The sequence below is a fragment of the Orcinus orca genome, chromosome 3, assembly GCF_937001465.1.
Source record: "Orcinus orca chromosome 3, mOrcOrc1.1, whole genome shotgun sequence".
In the NCBI taxonomy this organism is placed as follows: Eukaryota; Metazoa; Chordata; class Mammalia; order Artiodactyla; family Delphinidae; genus Orcinus; species Orcinus orca.
In genome coordinates this window covers 67399916-67417649 of record NC_064561.1, presented here as the reverse complement: position 1 = coordinate 67417649, position 17734 = coordinate 67399916, and the positions used below count along the sequence as shown (strand labels likewise).

At 41.1% G+C, this 17734-nt stretch overlaps 3 protein-coding genes and 1 long non-coding RNA gene across 6 annotated transcripts in view; 1 reads left to right on the top strand and 3 right to left on the bottom strand.

Moving 5' to 3' along the window:
• LOC125964116 (transcription initiation factor TFIID subunit 7) overlaps positions 1–6555 on the bottom strand; it is a 178927-nt gene extending 172372 nt beyond the window's left edge. The window contains exon 1 of the mRNA XM_049708687.1: positions 5176–6555. Within this exon, the coding sequence (XP_049564644.1) occupies positions 5246–6295 (1050 nt within the window). The 5' untranslated portion in view covers positions 6296–6555 and the 3' untranslated portion in view covers positions 5176–5245. The remainder of the gene's footprint in view (positions 1–5175) is intronic.
• The window catches only part of LOC101286646 (transcription initiation factor TFIID subunit 7), a 209203-nt gene extending 202516 nt beyond the window's left edge, over positions 1–6687 (bottom strand). Inside the window, exon 1 of the mRNA XM_004280254.4 lies at positions 6555–6687. The gene's annotated coding sequence lies outside the window, so the exon portion shown is untranslated. The remainder of the gene's footprint in view (positions 1–6554) is intronic.
• The window catches only part of LOC101284110 (transcription initiation factor TFIID subunit 7), a 179059-nt gene extending 172372 nt beyond the window's left edge, over positions 1–6687 (bottom strand). The window contains exon 1 of the mRNA XM_049708688.1: positions 6555–6687. The gene's annotated coding sequence lies outside the window, so the exon portion shown is untranslated. The remainder of the gene's footprint in view (positions 1–6554) is intronic.
• The window catches only part of LOC117196771 (uncharacterized), a 190218-nt gene that overhangs the window by 170562 nt on the left and 1922 nt on the right, over positions 1–17734 (top strand). The window contains exons 2-3 of one of the 3 annotated variants that reach the window (XR_004477131.2): positions 6796–13371; positions 15648–16971. This is a non-coding gene — a long non-coding RNA (uncharacterized LOC117196771). The remainder of the gene's footprint in view (positions 1–6795; positions 13372–15647; positions 16972–17734) is intronic. The other 2 variants (XR_007476806.1, XR_007476805.1) reach the window with 2 other exon arrangements.

Genomic DNA, 17734 nt, shown 5'->3' with positions numbered 1-17734 from the left:
TCGCCCACTCTTCTGCTGGTCTCCGAGGAAGGGAACTCTCTGGAGCTTAGGAGGCCGTCCCGTGTCCAGCCGCCTGCTCTTGGCTCTCTCTCCGGCGCGGGAGAAGCCGCTTAACCCCAGACTAGGCCGCGGGCCGCCCTCCCCACGCACTGAAATAACCCCCGGCCCGCGGGCCGCGCGCGCCTCTCCTGGCGCCCTGCGGCCGCCGCGTCTGGGCCCTAAACCCGTCAGCCGCCCTCCCGCTCGCTCCGCGCCGCCCGTTAGTCCCAGCGCCCGCGGGCCCCGGGGCAGACTAGAGAAACACTTCTAATGAATTTCAATACAGCAGTAGAAAGCTGTCCGATAAATTCCTGCGATTACGGCCAGAAACTCTAGGCGCTGCTGCGGCGGAGGAAGACTTGCCTTCCTTTTCGGCCAGAGACCCCCACCTCCCGGCAAAACAAAATGGGAGGTGCTTGATCGCGCCTGGGGTCAAAGGGTCAATCTACAGAGACAAAGGTTTAAAATAGGGAAAACGAACAAACACTTTGCGGGGTTTACCTGACAATCGGTGGCTCCTTCGGATCAGAAAACCCTTAATCGTCTCCGGAGAGGAATGGCGGCTCCACAAAGGTGCCGGCCGCCGCGCCTCTCCAGGTGTAGCTCTTTGCCCGCCGGGGGCTACGCCGGGGGAGGCCTGAGGCGGGCAGATCCCCTCTTTCGTGGTAACATCGCCGAGGATCCTGGCCTGAAGCCCTGTGAGCTGGTGGGACGCACACCCTCGTTATTTCTAGAGGTTAAGTCAAGGCCGTGTACAATCGCATTGGAAAACATTTATATACAGCTAAAAAACTTGATATAAAAGACCTGTGTGGCTCCAGCGCTCTGTGCGTGCTAAGTCTCGGGGTTCTTGCTGAGGAGCCATGCAGCTTTATGCAGCAGCAGTTCTGGATATAACTGACTACAGGCCTAGTAGGCAAGATGCAGTTTGGGGCATCAGTGAGGGTACCGCTGTCAGGACACACTTTTCCTCCCATATGCTTATAATCCCAGCGTTGGAACGAATTCTCTTAAAGTTTACATTTTAAGCCCTAGGCGGTATTTTACTTTGGGGGTAAAAACAAAATGGTGGAGGGGGCAGAAAGTATGCTAAAAGGATTCTTTCATTTAGAAAGCTTTCCTTGTCTGATTCTTTGGGTATCAGTTAATATTTAAAAGTGAGGCACCTAAAAGCAGATTGTGCGTGGATACTGTTTGTCAACAGGTAGACTTCATTGTAGTAAGTAGTGACTTGGCCTTTTCTTTGGAGAGTGCCCAAATGTATCTGGATTTCTTTTCTCTGGTACCATATGGTTTCTTCAGAGAATAATCTTCCAGTCTTGACTGTGTGTGTCTCTGTGTGTGTTTGCGGGGCAGGGGGGGTGCGGGTGGTGTTTACCTTGGGTACTGATTTAATGACACCAAGTGGGAGAAGAGGGTTGACATCCTGCAGTCAGAAAACAGACTTTCACACAATTCCCTTGTTCAATGCTATGGACCCCCAGCCTCCATCTGTGCCTTCTTTGGTTCAATTTACCCAGAAAATAAACTTTCTGTCTGTGGCATGGGGAAGGAAAAGTCATCTGGCTTGAGTGAGATAGGGCTCCTGGACATCCAACAGCTCTGAGCACAGATTTTATCTTATTTTTTTTTGTCTGTGCCACATGGCATGCAGGATCTTAGTTCCCAGACCAGGGATGGAATCTGTGCCCCCTGCGGTGGAAGCCCAGAGTCCTAACCACTGGACTGTCAGGGAAGTCCCTGAACACAGACATTAATGAATCCTGTTTCTAGCCTCACACCTTCCCTCTTCCTTGGAAACTGCCTGCAAAAACTGAGCCTCAGTGTCTATATCAAGTGGTTGGGTTTGTTTCTCCTTGGTATACCTCCTTGCAGACATTTAGCATGTAACTTTCTGTGATCTATGAATTTATCGTTTCTTCATCTGCTTTGGCCTTCTGAAAACATTGACATCTCTCATCCACTGTTGTCTCATCTCCTATTTTCCTTGCCCTTGGGGGTGACTATATTAGCAGGCTGTTTGACAGAGAAAAGAGATTCATGAGAACAATGTGCCATTTTAAACTAGAAAAAAAATTTTTTTAATTTTTAAAATTTCGTATCACATTTGATGGTTTTTTAAAAATTAATTTTATTTATATATTTATTTATTTTGGTTGCATTGGGTCTTTGTTGCTGTGCTCAGGCTTTCTCTAGTTGCCGCGAGCGGGGGCTACTCTTTGTTGCGGTGCACAGGCTTCTCATTGCGCTGGCTTCTGTTGTTGCAGAGCATGGGCTCTAGATGCACGGGCTTCAGTAGTTGTGGCATGCAGGCTCAGTAGTTGTGGCTCACGGGCTCTAGAGAACAGGCTCAGTAGTTGTGGCACATGGGCTTAGTTGCTCCACAACATGTGGTATCTTCCCAGCCCAGGGCTCAAACCTGTGTCCCCTGCATTGGTAGGTGGATTAACCACTGCACCACCAGGGAAGTCCCTCACATTTGAGGGTTTTTAAAAACTGTTTTGGTTTTTTAAAACTGTCCATTAATTACCTATGGTTCATTGTTTGTTTTTTAAAAGCACATACTGTTTTTACAAACACAAGAGATGCAGGATACTACAATAAATCATCAACTGCTTTTGCATTAAATTCATATATGTATATGTTCTGCAGAAACCAAGTTAGTAATCAGCGCCAGGGATCATGAGGGCATTAATAGGGAAATCGTCTGTAATTTCATTGAATTATCAGACATAGCTGTGCAATAATACACAGATCTCAAGTTCCATGAAATATATTTAAACAGCTGGACTTGGAGCACATGTACTCCCACGCATACATGGAAAACAATGGCAAAGGAACTTCCAAATTTTCAGTGAAGATGCACACCCACATCACATGTACCCTAGCAATGAGATTGAGTAGCCAGATAGGATTACCAGAGAAAGTAAGGTTTGAGCTGAGGGCTGAGTAACAAAAAGCTAGCTATGAGACTATCTGGAGACTGTTTCAGGAAAAGGGAAATATAAGTGTAATATAAGTAGAGCTCTGTAGTGTGAAAGAGCTGGGCGTTTGAAATACAGAAAGAAGGCCAATATATCTGCTGTGTGGTGAGCAGTCTTCCTAGTCTGTGTTTTCACACAATTCTTACCAGGTAATAAAAGTTTAAGCAGAGTTGAAGACAGTCCTTCAGAGGCATGATTGGTCACAATTTGTCCAAATTTTTTGTCTCAAACATTTGATCTACAAATTCAAAACGTCAGGCTTTATGACATTTAGATGTGAACATAAAGATCCCATTTACCTAATCTATAGAAATAATGCAAAACAGAGACCACACTGACATGCTTATTGCAGCATTCTGTGTAATAGCAAATTTAAAATGAACAACCTAAGTGATCGGCAATAGGGGAGTGAATAAAATTAAGAATTTGTAAAATTTCTGCATTACTTAAAATTTTCAGTGAGTTTTTTCTTATATTTTAAAACACTAATTTAAAAAATTCAACTTCCACTCAGGAACTCAGAAATATTGAAAACAGTAGCCCACCTATACATCACACTCATCAGGCAAGGGAGCTGTGAGAAAAGTGAGTCTTTTTTGGTAACTCTGGATTTACATGAAGGGAAATGGATCCCAATCTTCTTCAGTTAAGTTTTCCTCTTTTGAAGTTTACATAACAGATAATTACTCTTCATTATGGAGGTTTTAGTATTTATGCAAAACCAAGCCATAAATGAATCAAATAAAAACCAAAGCTACAGTAGTAAACTGACTCAGTTTGCTTATGCTGCGGATGTATTTGAAGCAAACTTTGTTTCTGCTGTAATTTATAAACTTTTAGAATGATTCTTTAATTTGAAATCACTCAACCCCACTTAAAGCAGCTGTTTCTTTATACACTTTTCTACCATTTCAATCAGGCTTTAAATCAAATTTTTAATCCCTGTATGTTCAGACCCTAGTAAATAGGCAATAAATAGTTTGCTTTTATTCTATGAATTGTTCTAAGTCCTTATATATATCAACTCAATAGCCAACAACTCAAGGGCCCTGAGGTAGGTAGTATTATCACTTCCGTTTTAGAGATGAGGAAACTGAAACCAACAGATTAATTTACTTGCCCAAGATCAATATCAACTAGGTCACTGAAATAGAATACAAACACAGGCACCGCATCTCCTGACCTTGTGATTTTAATCTCTACTCTTCTTTAGTAAGTTTACAGTGACTAACAAGGCAAAGTACGGAATCTCAGTAAATTTACAGCCTAGTGAGGACATGAGCAACAGGTAACTTAGACTTTGGTATGATAGATGCGTAATAGTATTTATCCCAATAGACTATTAAAGAGAAAGAGTAGTAATTAAACTCCTTGAAAAAAATGTAAATAAGCTCAGGATTGAAAATAGTGAGAGAATGTGGTGAGATCAGGCTGAAAGAAAAGAATTTAGGATAGTTTAGGAATGTTCTTTATCTCCTGACCTCCAAATGGAGCAGGTGGATTGGAAACATAATGCAAAGATGACATTTCCCCATTTCTTTGCCTCTGCTGTTCCTCTTTTTCTTAAATTCTAACGTAACTGCTTCTTTTCCTACAAAACAGAATCCAATTGGTTAGTCCATTAAACCCCATTAAGAAACCACTTCAGAAGAGGATCTGATACCCACTACCCCTAAAAGAGCAAGACACATTATAAGGTGAAAATTACTTGCTTTTATTTATTGTGAAAACAACTTTATGAAATGATTTGCAATGCAAAACGTGGAAAACTGCTTTGAATAACTGGGACAATAGCTACAGCATGGGAAAACATATGTAAACAAACTTCACTGCCACCAAACTAGACTCTACTAATTTATCTCAGATGGCATCACAGAGTAGCAATGGCAGCTTCTGGTAAACGGAGAAACAGCAGCAAAGTCCTGCAGTGAAGCTGTGGTTAATTACTAAACTGAACTGTTCACTAATCCTACAACTTCCCTGCATTTATCTGTCTATACATTCCTACTTACTACAGGACAAACACCCACCAAAGTGGTTCCAAAAGACAAATGAGATAGAAATTCACAGTTATATTTGTCTACAAGACAAATCCAATAGAAGGCAGTGGAGGAAACTGGGAACTACTACAAAGTTTTACTCTCTAGTCCAGGTGATGAAAACAAAGTTTTTCTTTCAAGGCTGACCACTGTCAGGAATGAAATTAAGTATCAAAACTCTCCTCACTTCTCTAGGAGTGATTCTAGCTCTTCTTGCAAAGAGCTGAGCTGCTCCTTTTCTCGGTCTTCCTTTTGTTTCAGTTCATCCAGCACAGCCTGAAATCTGTTCTTGAGAGCCAGGTTTTCCACTTTCAGGATGAGATCCTCCTGTCGCTTTGCCCTGTCCTGGGTCTCTTGGAGCTTGCCTTTCATGTTATCAATCTGTTTCTGAATTCCCATAACCAGCTGATTAGTTCCCTCGTCTTCTTGGTGGTGTTCATCTGACTCATTTAGCTTGTCCTGTAGCTGCCTTTCCAGATCTTCCTCAGTGTCAATGATGTTTATGTCTTCTTCATCTTGATGCTGTGTCTCATCTTCATCTTCACTGCTGCTGCTAAGGTCATTGAATATCTCCCGAAGCTCATCATGTTCTAATGAGTCACGGCCCTGCCTGTGGCCAGACATGCCTGGGGAAGAGATATCAAGGCCTTGGTTTTCTGCTTCTTTTGTTTCATCTTCAGCAATTATTTCCCAACGGGTACTGACAGCTTCAGCATCTGTGCTCAGCAACCGCTTTACTTCTTTTTCCACATCTGGAGACTCAATATACTTCTTCTTTGCTGTCTTACGGAACCTTCTCTTTCTGACATTTTTTAGAGGCAGAGTAATTCCATGGTTCCATACAAACTTTTTCTCTTTGTCCTTATCCTTTTTCTTGCTTGCTTTGGGATCAGCAGTGGCAACTGGTTCCTCAACAGGAGGATAGAGATCACCGTCAACTGTAGCAACAAGCATCTGAGAGATATCAGCTGTCTTGTAAAAGGTTTTTTTATCAATGGTTTTCAAACTTTCCATAACACATGGCAGATCTACCAATTTTGACGCCAATGGGACCCGGTCCACTCTGACAATTCCATGACGCCCATCAGGGTGTAACTCAATTGTCAGTCTGTCCTTCAGGTTGACATGACCAGACTGTACCGCCCGCCTCACGGTAGAGGCATACTCCAGAGGTAGGCGTAAGATAAACTGGCTCTCTAGTTCGTGAGGAGCATCATCTTTGCTCTTACTCATCTTTATTTCTTTGTGACTCACTTTTTCTCTAATAACCACTTGTTGCACTGAAAAATTTCAGCTATTTCAACAGAAAGACCAGTTCTTTATAAATTGAAGTCTTTAATTACAAAGAGTTCTAGGTAGAACAGCAACAAAGCGTCTATTCTGAATTAAGCCCCAAATCTTTGTAAATATGCTGTAACAATACCAGTCGTTACGGACGCATTGCCTTACTCAGGTCCATTTAAATCTATGAGCTGCAATGCCACGTTCCAACCTCTAGATGCCGCTGCAGGACAACGCAGGGAAAGCAAATGGCGGCTCCCACGGAATGATTTTCGGCACAGAAAGTAAGGCTCAGCAGATACTCCCAATCCACAAACTCTCCCGGAACAAAGATACGCAAAAAGCGGGGCGTAGTGAGCTGTCTTCGCCTCGGGTACTTACAATCCAGTGACGATTATAAGTCCAGTTTCTCCGGACAGGCGCGAGCGGAAAAGGAAGGCACTCAGAGCAAGGTGGCCGGGAGCCGAGCGTCTCCTTCCGAATTCCTTTGTTCTTCCCGGCACCTGGCAAAGCGATCCGCTGATTATCGGTGAAATGGCGGAGGACGGGCAACGCGAAATCTCGCCAAAAACCGCAGCTCCAAACGCCAGATTCTGCAACTCCGCAGCTCAGCGGGCCTCCGTCCGTTAACGGCCGACCTAGCCGAGAAAAGACAGCTACGTCACCACACGGGACGGGACGCTGCTGTGAGTCGCAACACGCCTCGGGCGGAAGTGCGGGCTGCCCCGGCGCGCGCAGGCGCAACGCCGATTACGCGCTCCGGCGTGTCTTGTAGTCTCGCGAGAACTTGGCCTTAACGGGATAAAGACTATGTTTTAAAAACCTGTTGATTTAGGCATTCCCTGGTGGTGCAGTGGTTGGGAGTCCGCCTGCCGATGCAGATCCGCGGGTTCGTGCCCCAGTCCGGGAGGATCCTGCGTGCCGCGGAGCGGTTGGGCTCCTGAACCGTGGCTGCTGGGCCTGCGCGTCTGGAGCCTGTGCTCCGCAATGGGAGAGGCCACAGCACTGAGAGGCCTGCGTAACGCAAAAAAAAAAAAAAAAAAAAGCTGTTAGTTTTTAAAAGTAACGGTTCTAAGAAGGACATAGATTTTCCCGCCCGCCTCCGCTAAGCCAGGGCTTTTACCGGATGTCTGTGGGGCCGGATACCTCCTAGGCTTCCGTGTGATTGCCGGAGATAGGGCGTCCGTGCGGAAATGGTGTTTGTTTCTTGAAACATCTCGGCATCTCCACAGGCTATATTCAATCTGGAGCCGATAAAAGAACTCTATAACTAACCATACCGTGGATTTTAAAGTATCCAAGTCAGTGGAGTGAGGACGTGAAGCCCACTATAACTCTAAGTCTGTGTTTGTTGATTATGAAGATGGCCGTAGGGGGCCCGTGACTCGGTCTTTTTCTGTTTTGAAGACCCCCTGAGGGAACAAGGGTGATTCCTCTTTTTTCTTTTTCTTTTCTTTTTTTATACAGCAATTTCTTATTAGTCATCCATTTTGTACATATTAGTGTATACATGTCAATCCCAATCTCCCAGTTCATCCCCGCCCTCCCCTCCCCTGCCACTTCCCCCCCTTGGTGTCCATACGTTTGTTGTCTGCATCTGTGTCTCAATTTCTGCCCTGCAAACCGGTTCATCTGTACCATTTTTCTAGGTTCCACATATATGCGTTAATATACGATATTTGTTTTTCTCTTTCTGACTTCACTCTGTGTGAGTCTCTAGATCCATCCACGTCTCTATAGGTGACCCAATTTCGTTCCTTTTTATGGCTGAGTAGTGATTCCTCTTTTTAATGTGTTTGACGTAAATATAAATGTAAACAGAGAAGGTAGTGTTCTTCTGGAGGCCCATGTTCATTTAGGACAGTTGGCTGAAAGACGAATAGTCTGATTAAAGTAGAATATAATTGAAGTATTACTTCCTTCTACTCATTTGCCAGTAATTTTTAAATTAGTTTGGAATTTTAAAAAATCCACCTCTACTGTTTGGATAACTTTTCTGCTTGCCTCTTCTTTAGGTGGTCAAGTATTCTTCAACATGTATTTATAGTACTTCAGTTTAACTGTGTAACAGTTTCCACTTATTCCTATTCATTTCCATTTATTTATTAATAGGATCAATTTGGTAGACTATCGAGGTCACTAAAATTTCAATTTCTATTCTCTAATATATCAACACCTGCATCTAAGTTTTAGAGAATTCACTTAAAATGTGATTAACATTTAGAAAATTCACTTTATTTCTTTATGTACTTATTGTCTCCCTCACCTAAGATTGGAAGCTCCATGATAATCAGGAGTCTAATATCATGTTCATCCGGTCCCAGTGCCTAGTATCAAAACGTGGGAGATAAAAAATATTTGCTAATTGAATGAAACAATTGATCCATCCAGAAAGAATATAAATACAATCTAAATCCTATAGTAATTTGTCAGAAAATACATTCTGTGTCACCTTAAAATGAGATAGAGCCACTTTATATATACATTTCCTCTCCAGTCTCGGACGGTGCCAATTGTTATGAGGCCAGAAGTTTGCAAATAGCGTGTGTGAATGTGACCCCTTTTGTTTCGTAGACTGTGCTACTGTGTGTCATGGGGTGGAATTTAAATGGTTTGGTACCAGTCTGGTTTTTTATGTTAAGTTTGAAGGAAAATTATGCTCTTCTACATAACTGTACTTTAGTTCTTTGTTCTGTAATGTGTTGAAGAACGTTAGCTGATGTATATGTAATTTCCAGGATGATGTATTTCCTCTTTTTGAAGAAGTTTTTCCAATGTGCTTGTCCCTTAATTGTACCTGATTTTACTTCATAGATATGAGTTTAGCATGCTAGCCTTTGCATAATGCTTTATTTAACCCTATAAAATGTGAGGCCGTGCTTATACATGAAAATAATCCAAATATTGCTTTGCATTTTAATTGCCTATGAGTTTTATGATGCTCATATATCTTTGTCACAAAAAATAACTTGAGATAAATTCTGGGCAATTCAGATTTGCCAAAATTATCGTGTATTTTAGTTATTAAACCTTGAAATGGAAGGTTGTCAGAGATAATTAAAAGGATCAACTGAAGTGTCCCCTAAAGTATCTACCTCCTTCAATCCTGAAACATATTTTCTGTTTTTGAGTTTAATACATTTTCTGAATGCTGTTTTTTGAGGGGTAGTTACATTGATCTTAAAGCTAAGGGCCCTGCCACATCACCATTACCTTAATGTCTATTGATTAATCCAGTTGTTGTTCTTGTTGTTGTTGTTTTGACTGGGTAACTGAATTTTATTTATTTATTTTATTTTTGGCTGCATTGGGTCTCTGTTGCTGCACGTGGGCTTTCTCTAGTTGGAGCGAGCGGGGGCTACTCTTCGTTGCATTGCGTGAGCTTCTCATTGCGGTGGCTTCTCTTGCTGCAGAGCACGGGCTCTAGGTGCGCGGGCTTCAGTAGCTGCAGCACGCAGGCTCAGTAGTTGTGGCTCACGGGCTTAGTTGCTCCGCAGCATGTGGGATCTTCCCGGAGCAGGGCTCGAACCCATTTCTCGTGCATTGGCAGGCAGATTCTTAACCACTACACTGCCAGGCAAGTCCCAAGGAACTGAATTTTTAATTTTGTTTAATTTCTTTAACACCTTTATTGGAGTATAATTGCTTTACAATGGTGTGTTAGTTTCTGCTTTAAAACAAAGTTAATCACCTATACATATACATATATCCCCGTATCTCCTCCCTCTTGCGTCTCCCTCCCACCCGCCCTATCCCACCCCTCCAGGTGGTCACAAACCACCGAGCTGATCTCCCTGTGCTATGTGGCTGCTTCCTACTATCTATTTTACATTTGGTAGTGTATATATGTCCATGCCACTCTCTCACTTCGTCCCACCTTACCCTTACCCCTCCCCGTGTCCTCAAGTCCATTCTCTATGTCTGCGTTTTTATTCCTGTCTTACCCCTAGGTTCTTCATGACATTTTTTTTCCTTAAATTCCATATATATGTGTTAGCATACGGTATTTGTCTTTTTCTTTCTGACTTACTTCACTCTGTATGACAGATTCTAGGTCCATCCAACTCAGTACAAATAACTCAATTTCGTTTCTTTTTATGGCTGAGTAATATTCTATTGTATATAGGTGCCACATCTTCTTTATCCATTCATCTGTCGATGGACACTTAGGCTGCTTCCATGTCCTGGCTATTATAAATAGAGCTGCAATGAACATTGTGGTACATGACTCTTTGAATTATGGTTTTCTCAGGCTTATTCCCAGTAGTGGGATTGCTGGGCTCTATGGTATTTCTATTTTTAGCTTTTTAAGGAACCTCCACACTGTTCTCCGTAGTGGCTGTATCAATTTACATTCCCACCAACAGTGCAAGAGTGTTCCCTTTTCTCCACACGCTCTCCAGCATTTATTATTTGTAGATTTTTTGATGGTGGCCATGCTGACTGGTGTGAGGTGATAACCTCATTGTAGTTTTGATTTGCATTTCTCTAATGATGTGTGATGTTGAGCATCCTTTCATGTGGTGGTGGCAATCTGTATATCTTCTTTGGAGAAATGTCTGTTTAGGTCTTCTGCCCATTTTTGGATTGGGTTGTTTGTTTTTTTGATATTGAGCTGCATGAGCTGCTTGTAAATTTTGGAGATTAATCCTTTGTCAGTTGCTTCATTTGCATATATTTTCTCCCATTCTGAGGGTTGTCTTTTCATCTTGTTTATGGTTTCCTTTGTTGTGTAAAAGCTTTTAAGTTTCATTAGGTCCCATTTGTTTATTTTTGTTTTTATTTCCATTTCTCTAGGAGGTGTGTCAAAAAGGATCTTGCTGTGATTTATGTCATAGAGAGTTCTGCCTATGTTTTCCTCTAAGAGTTTGATAGTGTCTGGCCTTACATTTAGGTCTTTAATCCATTTTGAGTTTATTTTTCTGTATGGTGTTAGGGAGTGTTCTAATTTCATTCTTTTACATGTGGCTGTCCAGTTTTCCCAGCACCACTTATTGAGGAGGCTGTCTTTTCTCCATTGTATATTCTTGCCTCCTTTATCAAAAATAAGGTGACCGTATGTGCGTGGGTTTATCTCTGGGCTTTCTATCCTGTTCCATTGATCTATATTTCTGTTTTTGTGCCAGTACCATACTGTCTTGATTACTGTAGCTTTGTAGTATAGTCTGGAGTCTGGGAGCCTGATTCCTCCAGCTCCGTTTTTCTTTCTCAAGATTGCTTTGGCTATTCGGGGTCTTTTTTGTTTCCATGCAAATTGTGAAATTTTTTGTTCTACTTCTGTGAAAACTGCCATTGGTAGCTTGATAGGGATTGCACTGAATCTGTAGATTACTTTGGGTAGTATAGTCATTTTCACAATGTTGATTCTTCCTGTCCAAGAACGTGGTATCCCTCTCCATCTGTTTGTATCATCTTTAATTTCTTTCATCAGTGTCTTATAGTTTTCTGCATATAGGTCTCTTGTCTCCTTAGGTAGGTTTATTCCTAGGTATTTTATTATTTTTGTTGCAGTGGTAAATGGGAGTGTTTCCTTAATTTCTCTTTCAGATTTCTCATCATTAGTGTATAGGAATGCAAGAGATTTCTGTGCATTAACTTTGTATCCTGCTACTTTACCAAGTTCATTGATTAGCTCTAGTAGTTTTCTAGTAGCATCTTTAGTATTCTCTATGCATAGTATCATGTCATCTGCAAACAGTGACAGCTTTACTTCTTCTTTTCTTATTTGGATTCCTTTTATTTGTTTTTTTTTCTCTGATTGCTGTGGCTAAAACTTCCAAAACTATGTTGAATAATAGTGGTGAGCGTGGATAACCTTGTCTTGTTCCTGATCTTAGTGGAAATGGTTTCAGTTTTTCACCATTGAGAACGATTTTGGCTGTGGGTTTGTCATATATAGCCTTTATTATGTTGAGGTAAGTTCCCTCTATACCTACTTTCTGGAGGGTTTTTATCATAAATCGGTGTTGAATTTTGTCAAATGTTGTTTTTTTAAATCAAATCCACTTGACATATAGAAACACTCTAAGTTGATAAAAAGAATTACACTCCTGTGGTTGTTCCATAAAATATCTGTGATACTGGTGAACCAAAGATTTGGGGGGGAGCAATAAATTCCCCAGTGTGGTAATAAGCCTCACAGGGCTTCCTACCTATGATAAAGGAGTATCACAATCGGGCTAATGCTGTATGATTGAAAATTCTCTTTAATAAACTTTCAAGTTCCTTATACTGTGGAGGTTAAAAAAAATGTGAGTGATGGAAGAAGCCTTGTTTATATTTTGGAGATTGAAAATTATAGGAGTGAGGAAATAGCAAATACCCCCCAAAATACACTTATATACTGTTCCAGCAGTATATAATCAGTAAAAAGCAAGTTAACTAAATTGTAGCAGTCTCTTGTATCAAATAGGATGCTTTCGATAGAAAAAAAGACCAGCCTAATTTACACTGGTTTAAACAGTAAGAAAATGTGTTATCTCAAAAACCAGGTAGTCTAGAGCAGCTCTGTCCAATAGAAATATAATGTGAGTCACAGGTGAAAGTCACATATGTATGTTAAATTATCTAGTAGCCACATTAAAATGCCAAAAGGAAACACGTGAAACTACTTTCAATGACATTTTATTTAACCTAATTACCAAAATATTGCTCAACATATAATCAGTGTATAAAATATTAACAATATTTTACATTCTTATTTTGTACTGAATCCTCAAAATCAAGTGTTTATTTTACACTTACAGTACATCTCAGTTTGGACTAGCCACACTTCAAGTGCCCAGTGGCCACATGTGGCAGGTGATTACTCTGTCGGACAGTGCAGTTCTAGAAGTATGGCTGCCTCTAGGCAGGATCGAATTATGGTCTGGCACAAATTGTTTAACTCTTGCTAATTTTGGATAATGAACATTTATTTACACTTTATTATTCTTTCAGCTTTACCCTCACCTCCTTGTAAATTTCCAAAGTCTGTGGTCATAAGAAACCTGCCAGCAGTAACTGGGGAACTTCCTTCCTTGTCCACGGTAAGTTCAGAGAGTGGCTCTTCCCAACCACAATCTGTCTTTCAATTTGATTGGACCAACTTAGACTATATACCTATCCCTGGCTCAATAATAGTCACCAGTGGAATACCCTAAGCCTGTGATTTTCAAAATGGTGGGGAGAAGGAGACATTTGGTGATGTCGAGAGACATTTTGATTGTTGCACCTGTGGGATCTCCTGGCCTCTCATGAGTGCTGCTAAATATCCTATAATGCACAGAACATCTCCCCCCAACAAAGTTATCTGACTCAAAATAGTACCAGGGTTGAGAAACCTTGCCCTAAGCTTACTTTTAAATTATTAATTGTTTTAAGCCACATTTCTAACTGAACATGGGCAAGAGGAATGAGATCACCAATATTGGTGTAGACCTATCAGAACCTACTACAGCTATGAATGGGTTCAGCTGCCCCTTAGGTGCACAGAGGGTGGACCTCTAAACTAAAAATGAAGTGTTAAAAAAAAAAAAAAATGAAGTGTTAGAAGAGAGGAAAGAGCATGGGCAACTGTCATAATTTATTTGGGCTGCTGTGTCAAAATATCATAAACTGAGTGCCTTATAAGCACCTGAAATTTATTTCTCAGATCTGGAAGCTGAGAAGTCTGAGATAAAAGTACTGGCAGCTTTGGTGTCTGGTGAGGGTAGGCTTCCTGGTTCATAGGTGGCAGTCTTTTTTGCTGTAACCTCACATGGTGGAAGGGTGGAGGAGCTCTCTGCAGCCTATTTTACAGGGGCACTAATGCCATTCATGTGCACTCCAACCTCATGACCTAATCACCTCCCCAAAGCCCTGCCTCTAAATACCATCAGATTGATTAGGTTTCAACATGTGAAATTTGGGGTGTTGGGGGGGCACAAATATTCAGTCTATAGAGGTAACCAGTGGTATCCATGAAAGAGCTGATTATTGGGAGGATTATAGTAGTATATATGTAATTCAAAAAAAGATACAAATGCCCAATAAGCACATGAGAAGATGCTCAACATTACTAATCATTAGGGAAATGCAAATAAAAACAACAGTGAGATACCACCTCACACCCATTAGGATGACTGCTATTAAAAAAACAGGAGGGGCTTCCGTGGTGGGGCAGTGGTTAGGAGTCCACCTGCCGATGCAGGGGACGCGGGTTCGTGCCCCGGTCCGGGAGGATCACACATGCTGCGGAGGGCTGGGCCCGTGAGGCATGGCTGCTGAGTCTGCGTGTCCGGAGCCTGTGCTCCGCAACAGGAGAGGCCACAACAGTGAGAGGCCCGCGTACCGCAAAAAAAAAACAAACCAAAAAACAGGAAATAATAAATATTGGCAAAGATGTGGAATAATGAAATCCTTGTGCACTGTTGGTGGGAATATAAAATGGTACAGCCACTGTGGAAAACAGTCAGTGGTTCCTCAAAAAATTAAAAATTGAATTACTATATGATCCATCAGTTCCAATTCTGTGTGTATACCCTAAAGAATTGAAAGCAGGGTCTCTACGAGATGTTTATACACCCTTGTTCATACCAGCATTATTCACAATAGCTAAAAGTTAGATGCACCCCAGGTGTCCATCAACCAATGAATGCATAAGCAAAATATGGTATGTGTACATACAATGGAATATTATTCAGCTTTGAAAAGGAAGGAAATTCTTTTTTAAAATTGAAGTATAATTGACTTACAACACTATGTTAGTTCCAGTTGCACAGCACAGTCATTCGATATTTCTGTACATTACAAAATAATCACCCCCACTGTAAGTGTAGTTGCAATTTGTCACCATACAAAGTTACTACAATTTTATTGACTATATTGTACTCCCCATGCTGTACATTTCATCCCTGTGACTCATTTATTTTGTGAATGGAAGTTTGTACCTCTTAATACTCCTTGCCTGTTTCACTCATCCCCTCACCCCTCTCCCTTCTGACAGCCACCTGTTTGTTCTTTGTATCTGTGAATCTGTTTCTGTTTTGTTATGTTTATTTGTTTTGCTTTTTCGGATTCCACATATAAGTGAAATCATATGGTATTTGCCTTTTTCTGTTTGACTTACTTCACTTAACATTATACCCTCTAGGTCCATCCATGTTGTTGCAAGTAGCAAGATTTTGTTCTTTTTTATGGCTTTGTATATGTACCACATCTTATTTATCCATTCATTTATTGATGGGCACTTAGGTTGCTTCCATATCTTGGCTATTGTAAATGGTGCTGCAGTGAACGTAGGGGTGATTACATCTTTCTGAATTAGTATTTTCGTTTTTTTCAGAAACATACCCGGAAGTGGAATTGCTGGATCATGTGGTAGTTCTATTTTTAATTTTTTGAGGAACTTCCATATTCTTTTAAAAAGGAAGGAAAATCTGATATATGCTGCAACATGGATGAACCTTGAGGATATTATGCTATGTAAAATAAGCCAGTCACACACACACGCAAAAGACAAATACCATATGATTCCACTTATATGAAGTATTTAGAATAGTCAAAATCATAGACAGAGCAAGTAGAATGGTGTTTGCCAGGGGCTGGAGAGGAGGGAGAATGAGGAGTTACCATTTAATGGGTATAGGTTTCAGCTTTATAAGATAAAACGAGTTCTGGAGATGGATGATTGTGATGGTTGCATGACATTATGAATGTATTTAATACTACTGAACTGTACACTTAAAATGGTTAAGTTGGTAAATTTTATGTTATGTGTAAAATTGTAATTAAATAATGCGATTACTGATACTTGAAAATTTTTGTCAGTATTTTCTACCTTTTATATTGCAAGTTTCTTTTATATTGTAGAATATACAGTGAGAATTTCCTTTTCTCATGTAAAATTCTTTTTACAGTGGGTAATTTCTTGAGTAAAAAATGTTTAATAAAAAGAAGCTTCAAGTGTTCTTCAAAGGGAAATGTCAAGAGGGAAATTGTGTAAGAATTTTTATTTTAAGCTGATGTGAATTTTAATAAATTAAAACGTTTGATTTAAATTTTGTGGAAAGACCACTTTATTAGTATTTTGTCAAAAAGAAATAGTGACTTGTAGCCTTTATACTGAACCAACTGGTATTGTAAAAATAAGTCCCGGAAATAAAGCAAATACAGTCTCCTGTGAGGACTTTCAGAAATAACATGTGGTAGCTATCCTACTGGACCTCTGGGTGCCGCTGTTGGCCAATCCGTGGCTTAGAGTGAAACAAAGGAACCCACTGGCGGTTCTGACGCAGCGATGTATGCACATTTTTGAGAAACACACCAGGAGCGGACTCTGCACGCCATCTCTCTTGCAATCTGCTCCAAATATCTGGGTCAGGAAGGTCTGAGAGAGCTGCTGCCTTTTCTTTCCAGCGCACCTTGGTAATCCGAGGAGCAACTGTAGCGAGGTGCATTCGGTCCTACGAAGCAGCATCGTGAAGAGAGAGAAGTCTCCCCACAGGGAAGACGCGGGAGTGCAGGAAGCGCTGTTTCCTTTTCTGATGTCTTTGTTCAGCCTAGTGAACTGCGCAGCAGTTACGCTGAGAGATTCCGGAAGAGATAGCCGAGGATTTAAAAGTGGGGAATCTCGCCAAAGATCTACATGTTGGTGACAAGAACCATGGGTGAGTGCTGAGAAGCCTCTCTTTACCGCCAGTAAAGAGAGTAGGAAGGAACAAATGACAGGATAGATCTAGCCATTAGGCCAAAGGAAGTCCCTAGGCCCCTTGAATCTGAAACCTTCACTGGAAATCCTATAAATGTTTTTTATATAAATTATTTATCCTGGATATAAATAACATACGGCTTTGAGCACAGCCATTTTGTTTTGAAAATTCTGGAAAACATCTTAATAGGAGCAAAGTTTACTCCTAAACTGCAGTAGATATGGATGCTGCAAGTAATTCTCTACAAGTTTATCAAATTAATTTCAGTTAACCATCTCCCTCACTGCCCAAAGTAAAAGAGAACACTAGGGCAGTAAATATTCTGGTTATTTATTGGAGAAATCTGGACCAGAGTAGCAGAGCTGCCACCACTTAGTGGTGGGGAGGAGTCTCAGGGCAAGATGCAGGTCTTGGATGCCAAAGCCAGTCCTCCCATGCTGAGCTACAAAGTATACAGCAGAGTCTGCCTGCCAGAGAACCTCCTTGTCTGCATTCTTCAGGTGATCCCTGCTGACCTAGATGACACCCTTAAGGTAGAGTTCTACACTTTCCACATGGTCTCACAGAGCATACACAGTATATTCAATAATGACAGCACCATCTTTGATTTTGAAGAATGACTGTTATATCACAGCTTAGAAGAGAAGACTGGAGACAGTTAAAGGCGCTTTTCACAATCCTGGTTGAAACGCAGGTTGAGAACTATGATACAGTGCAGGTG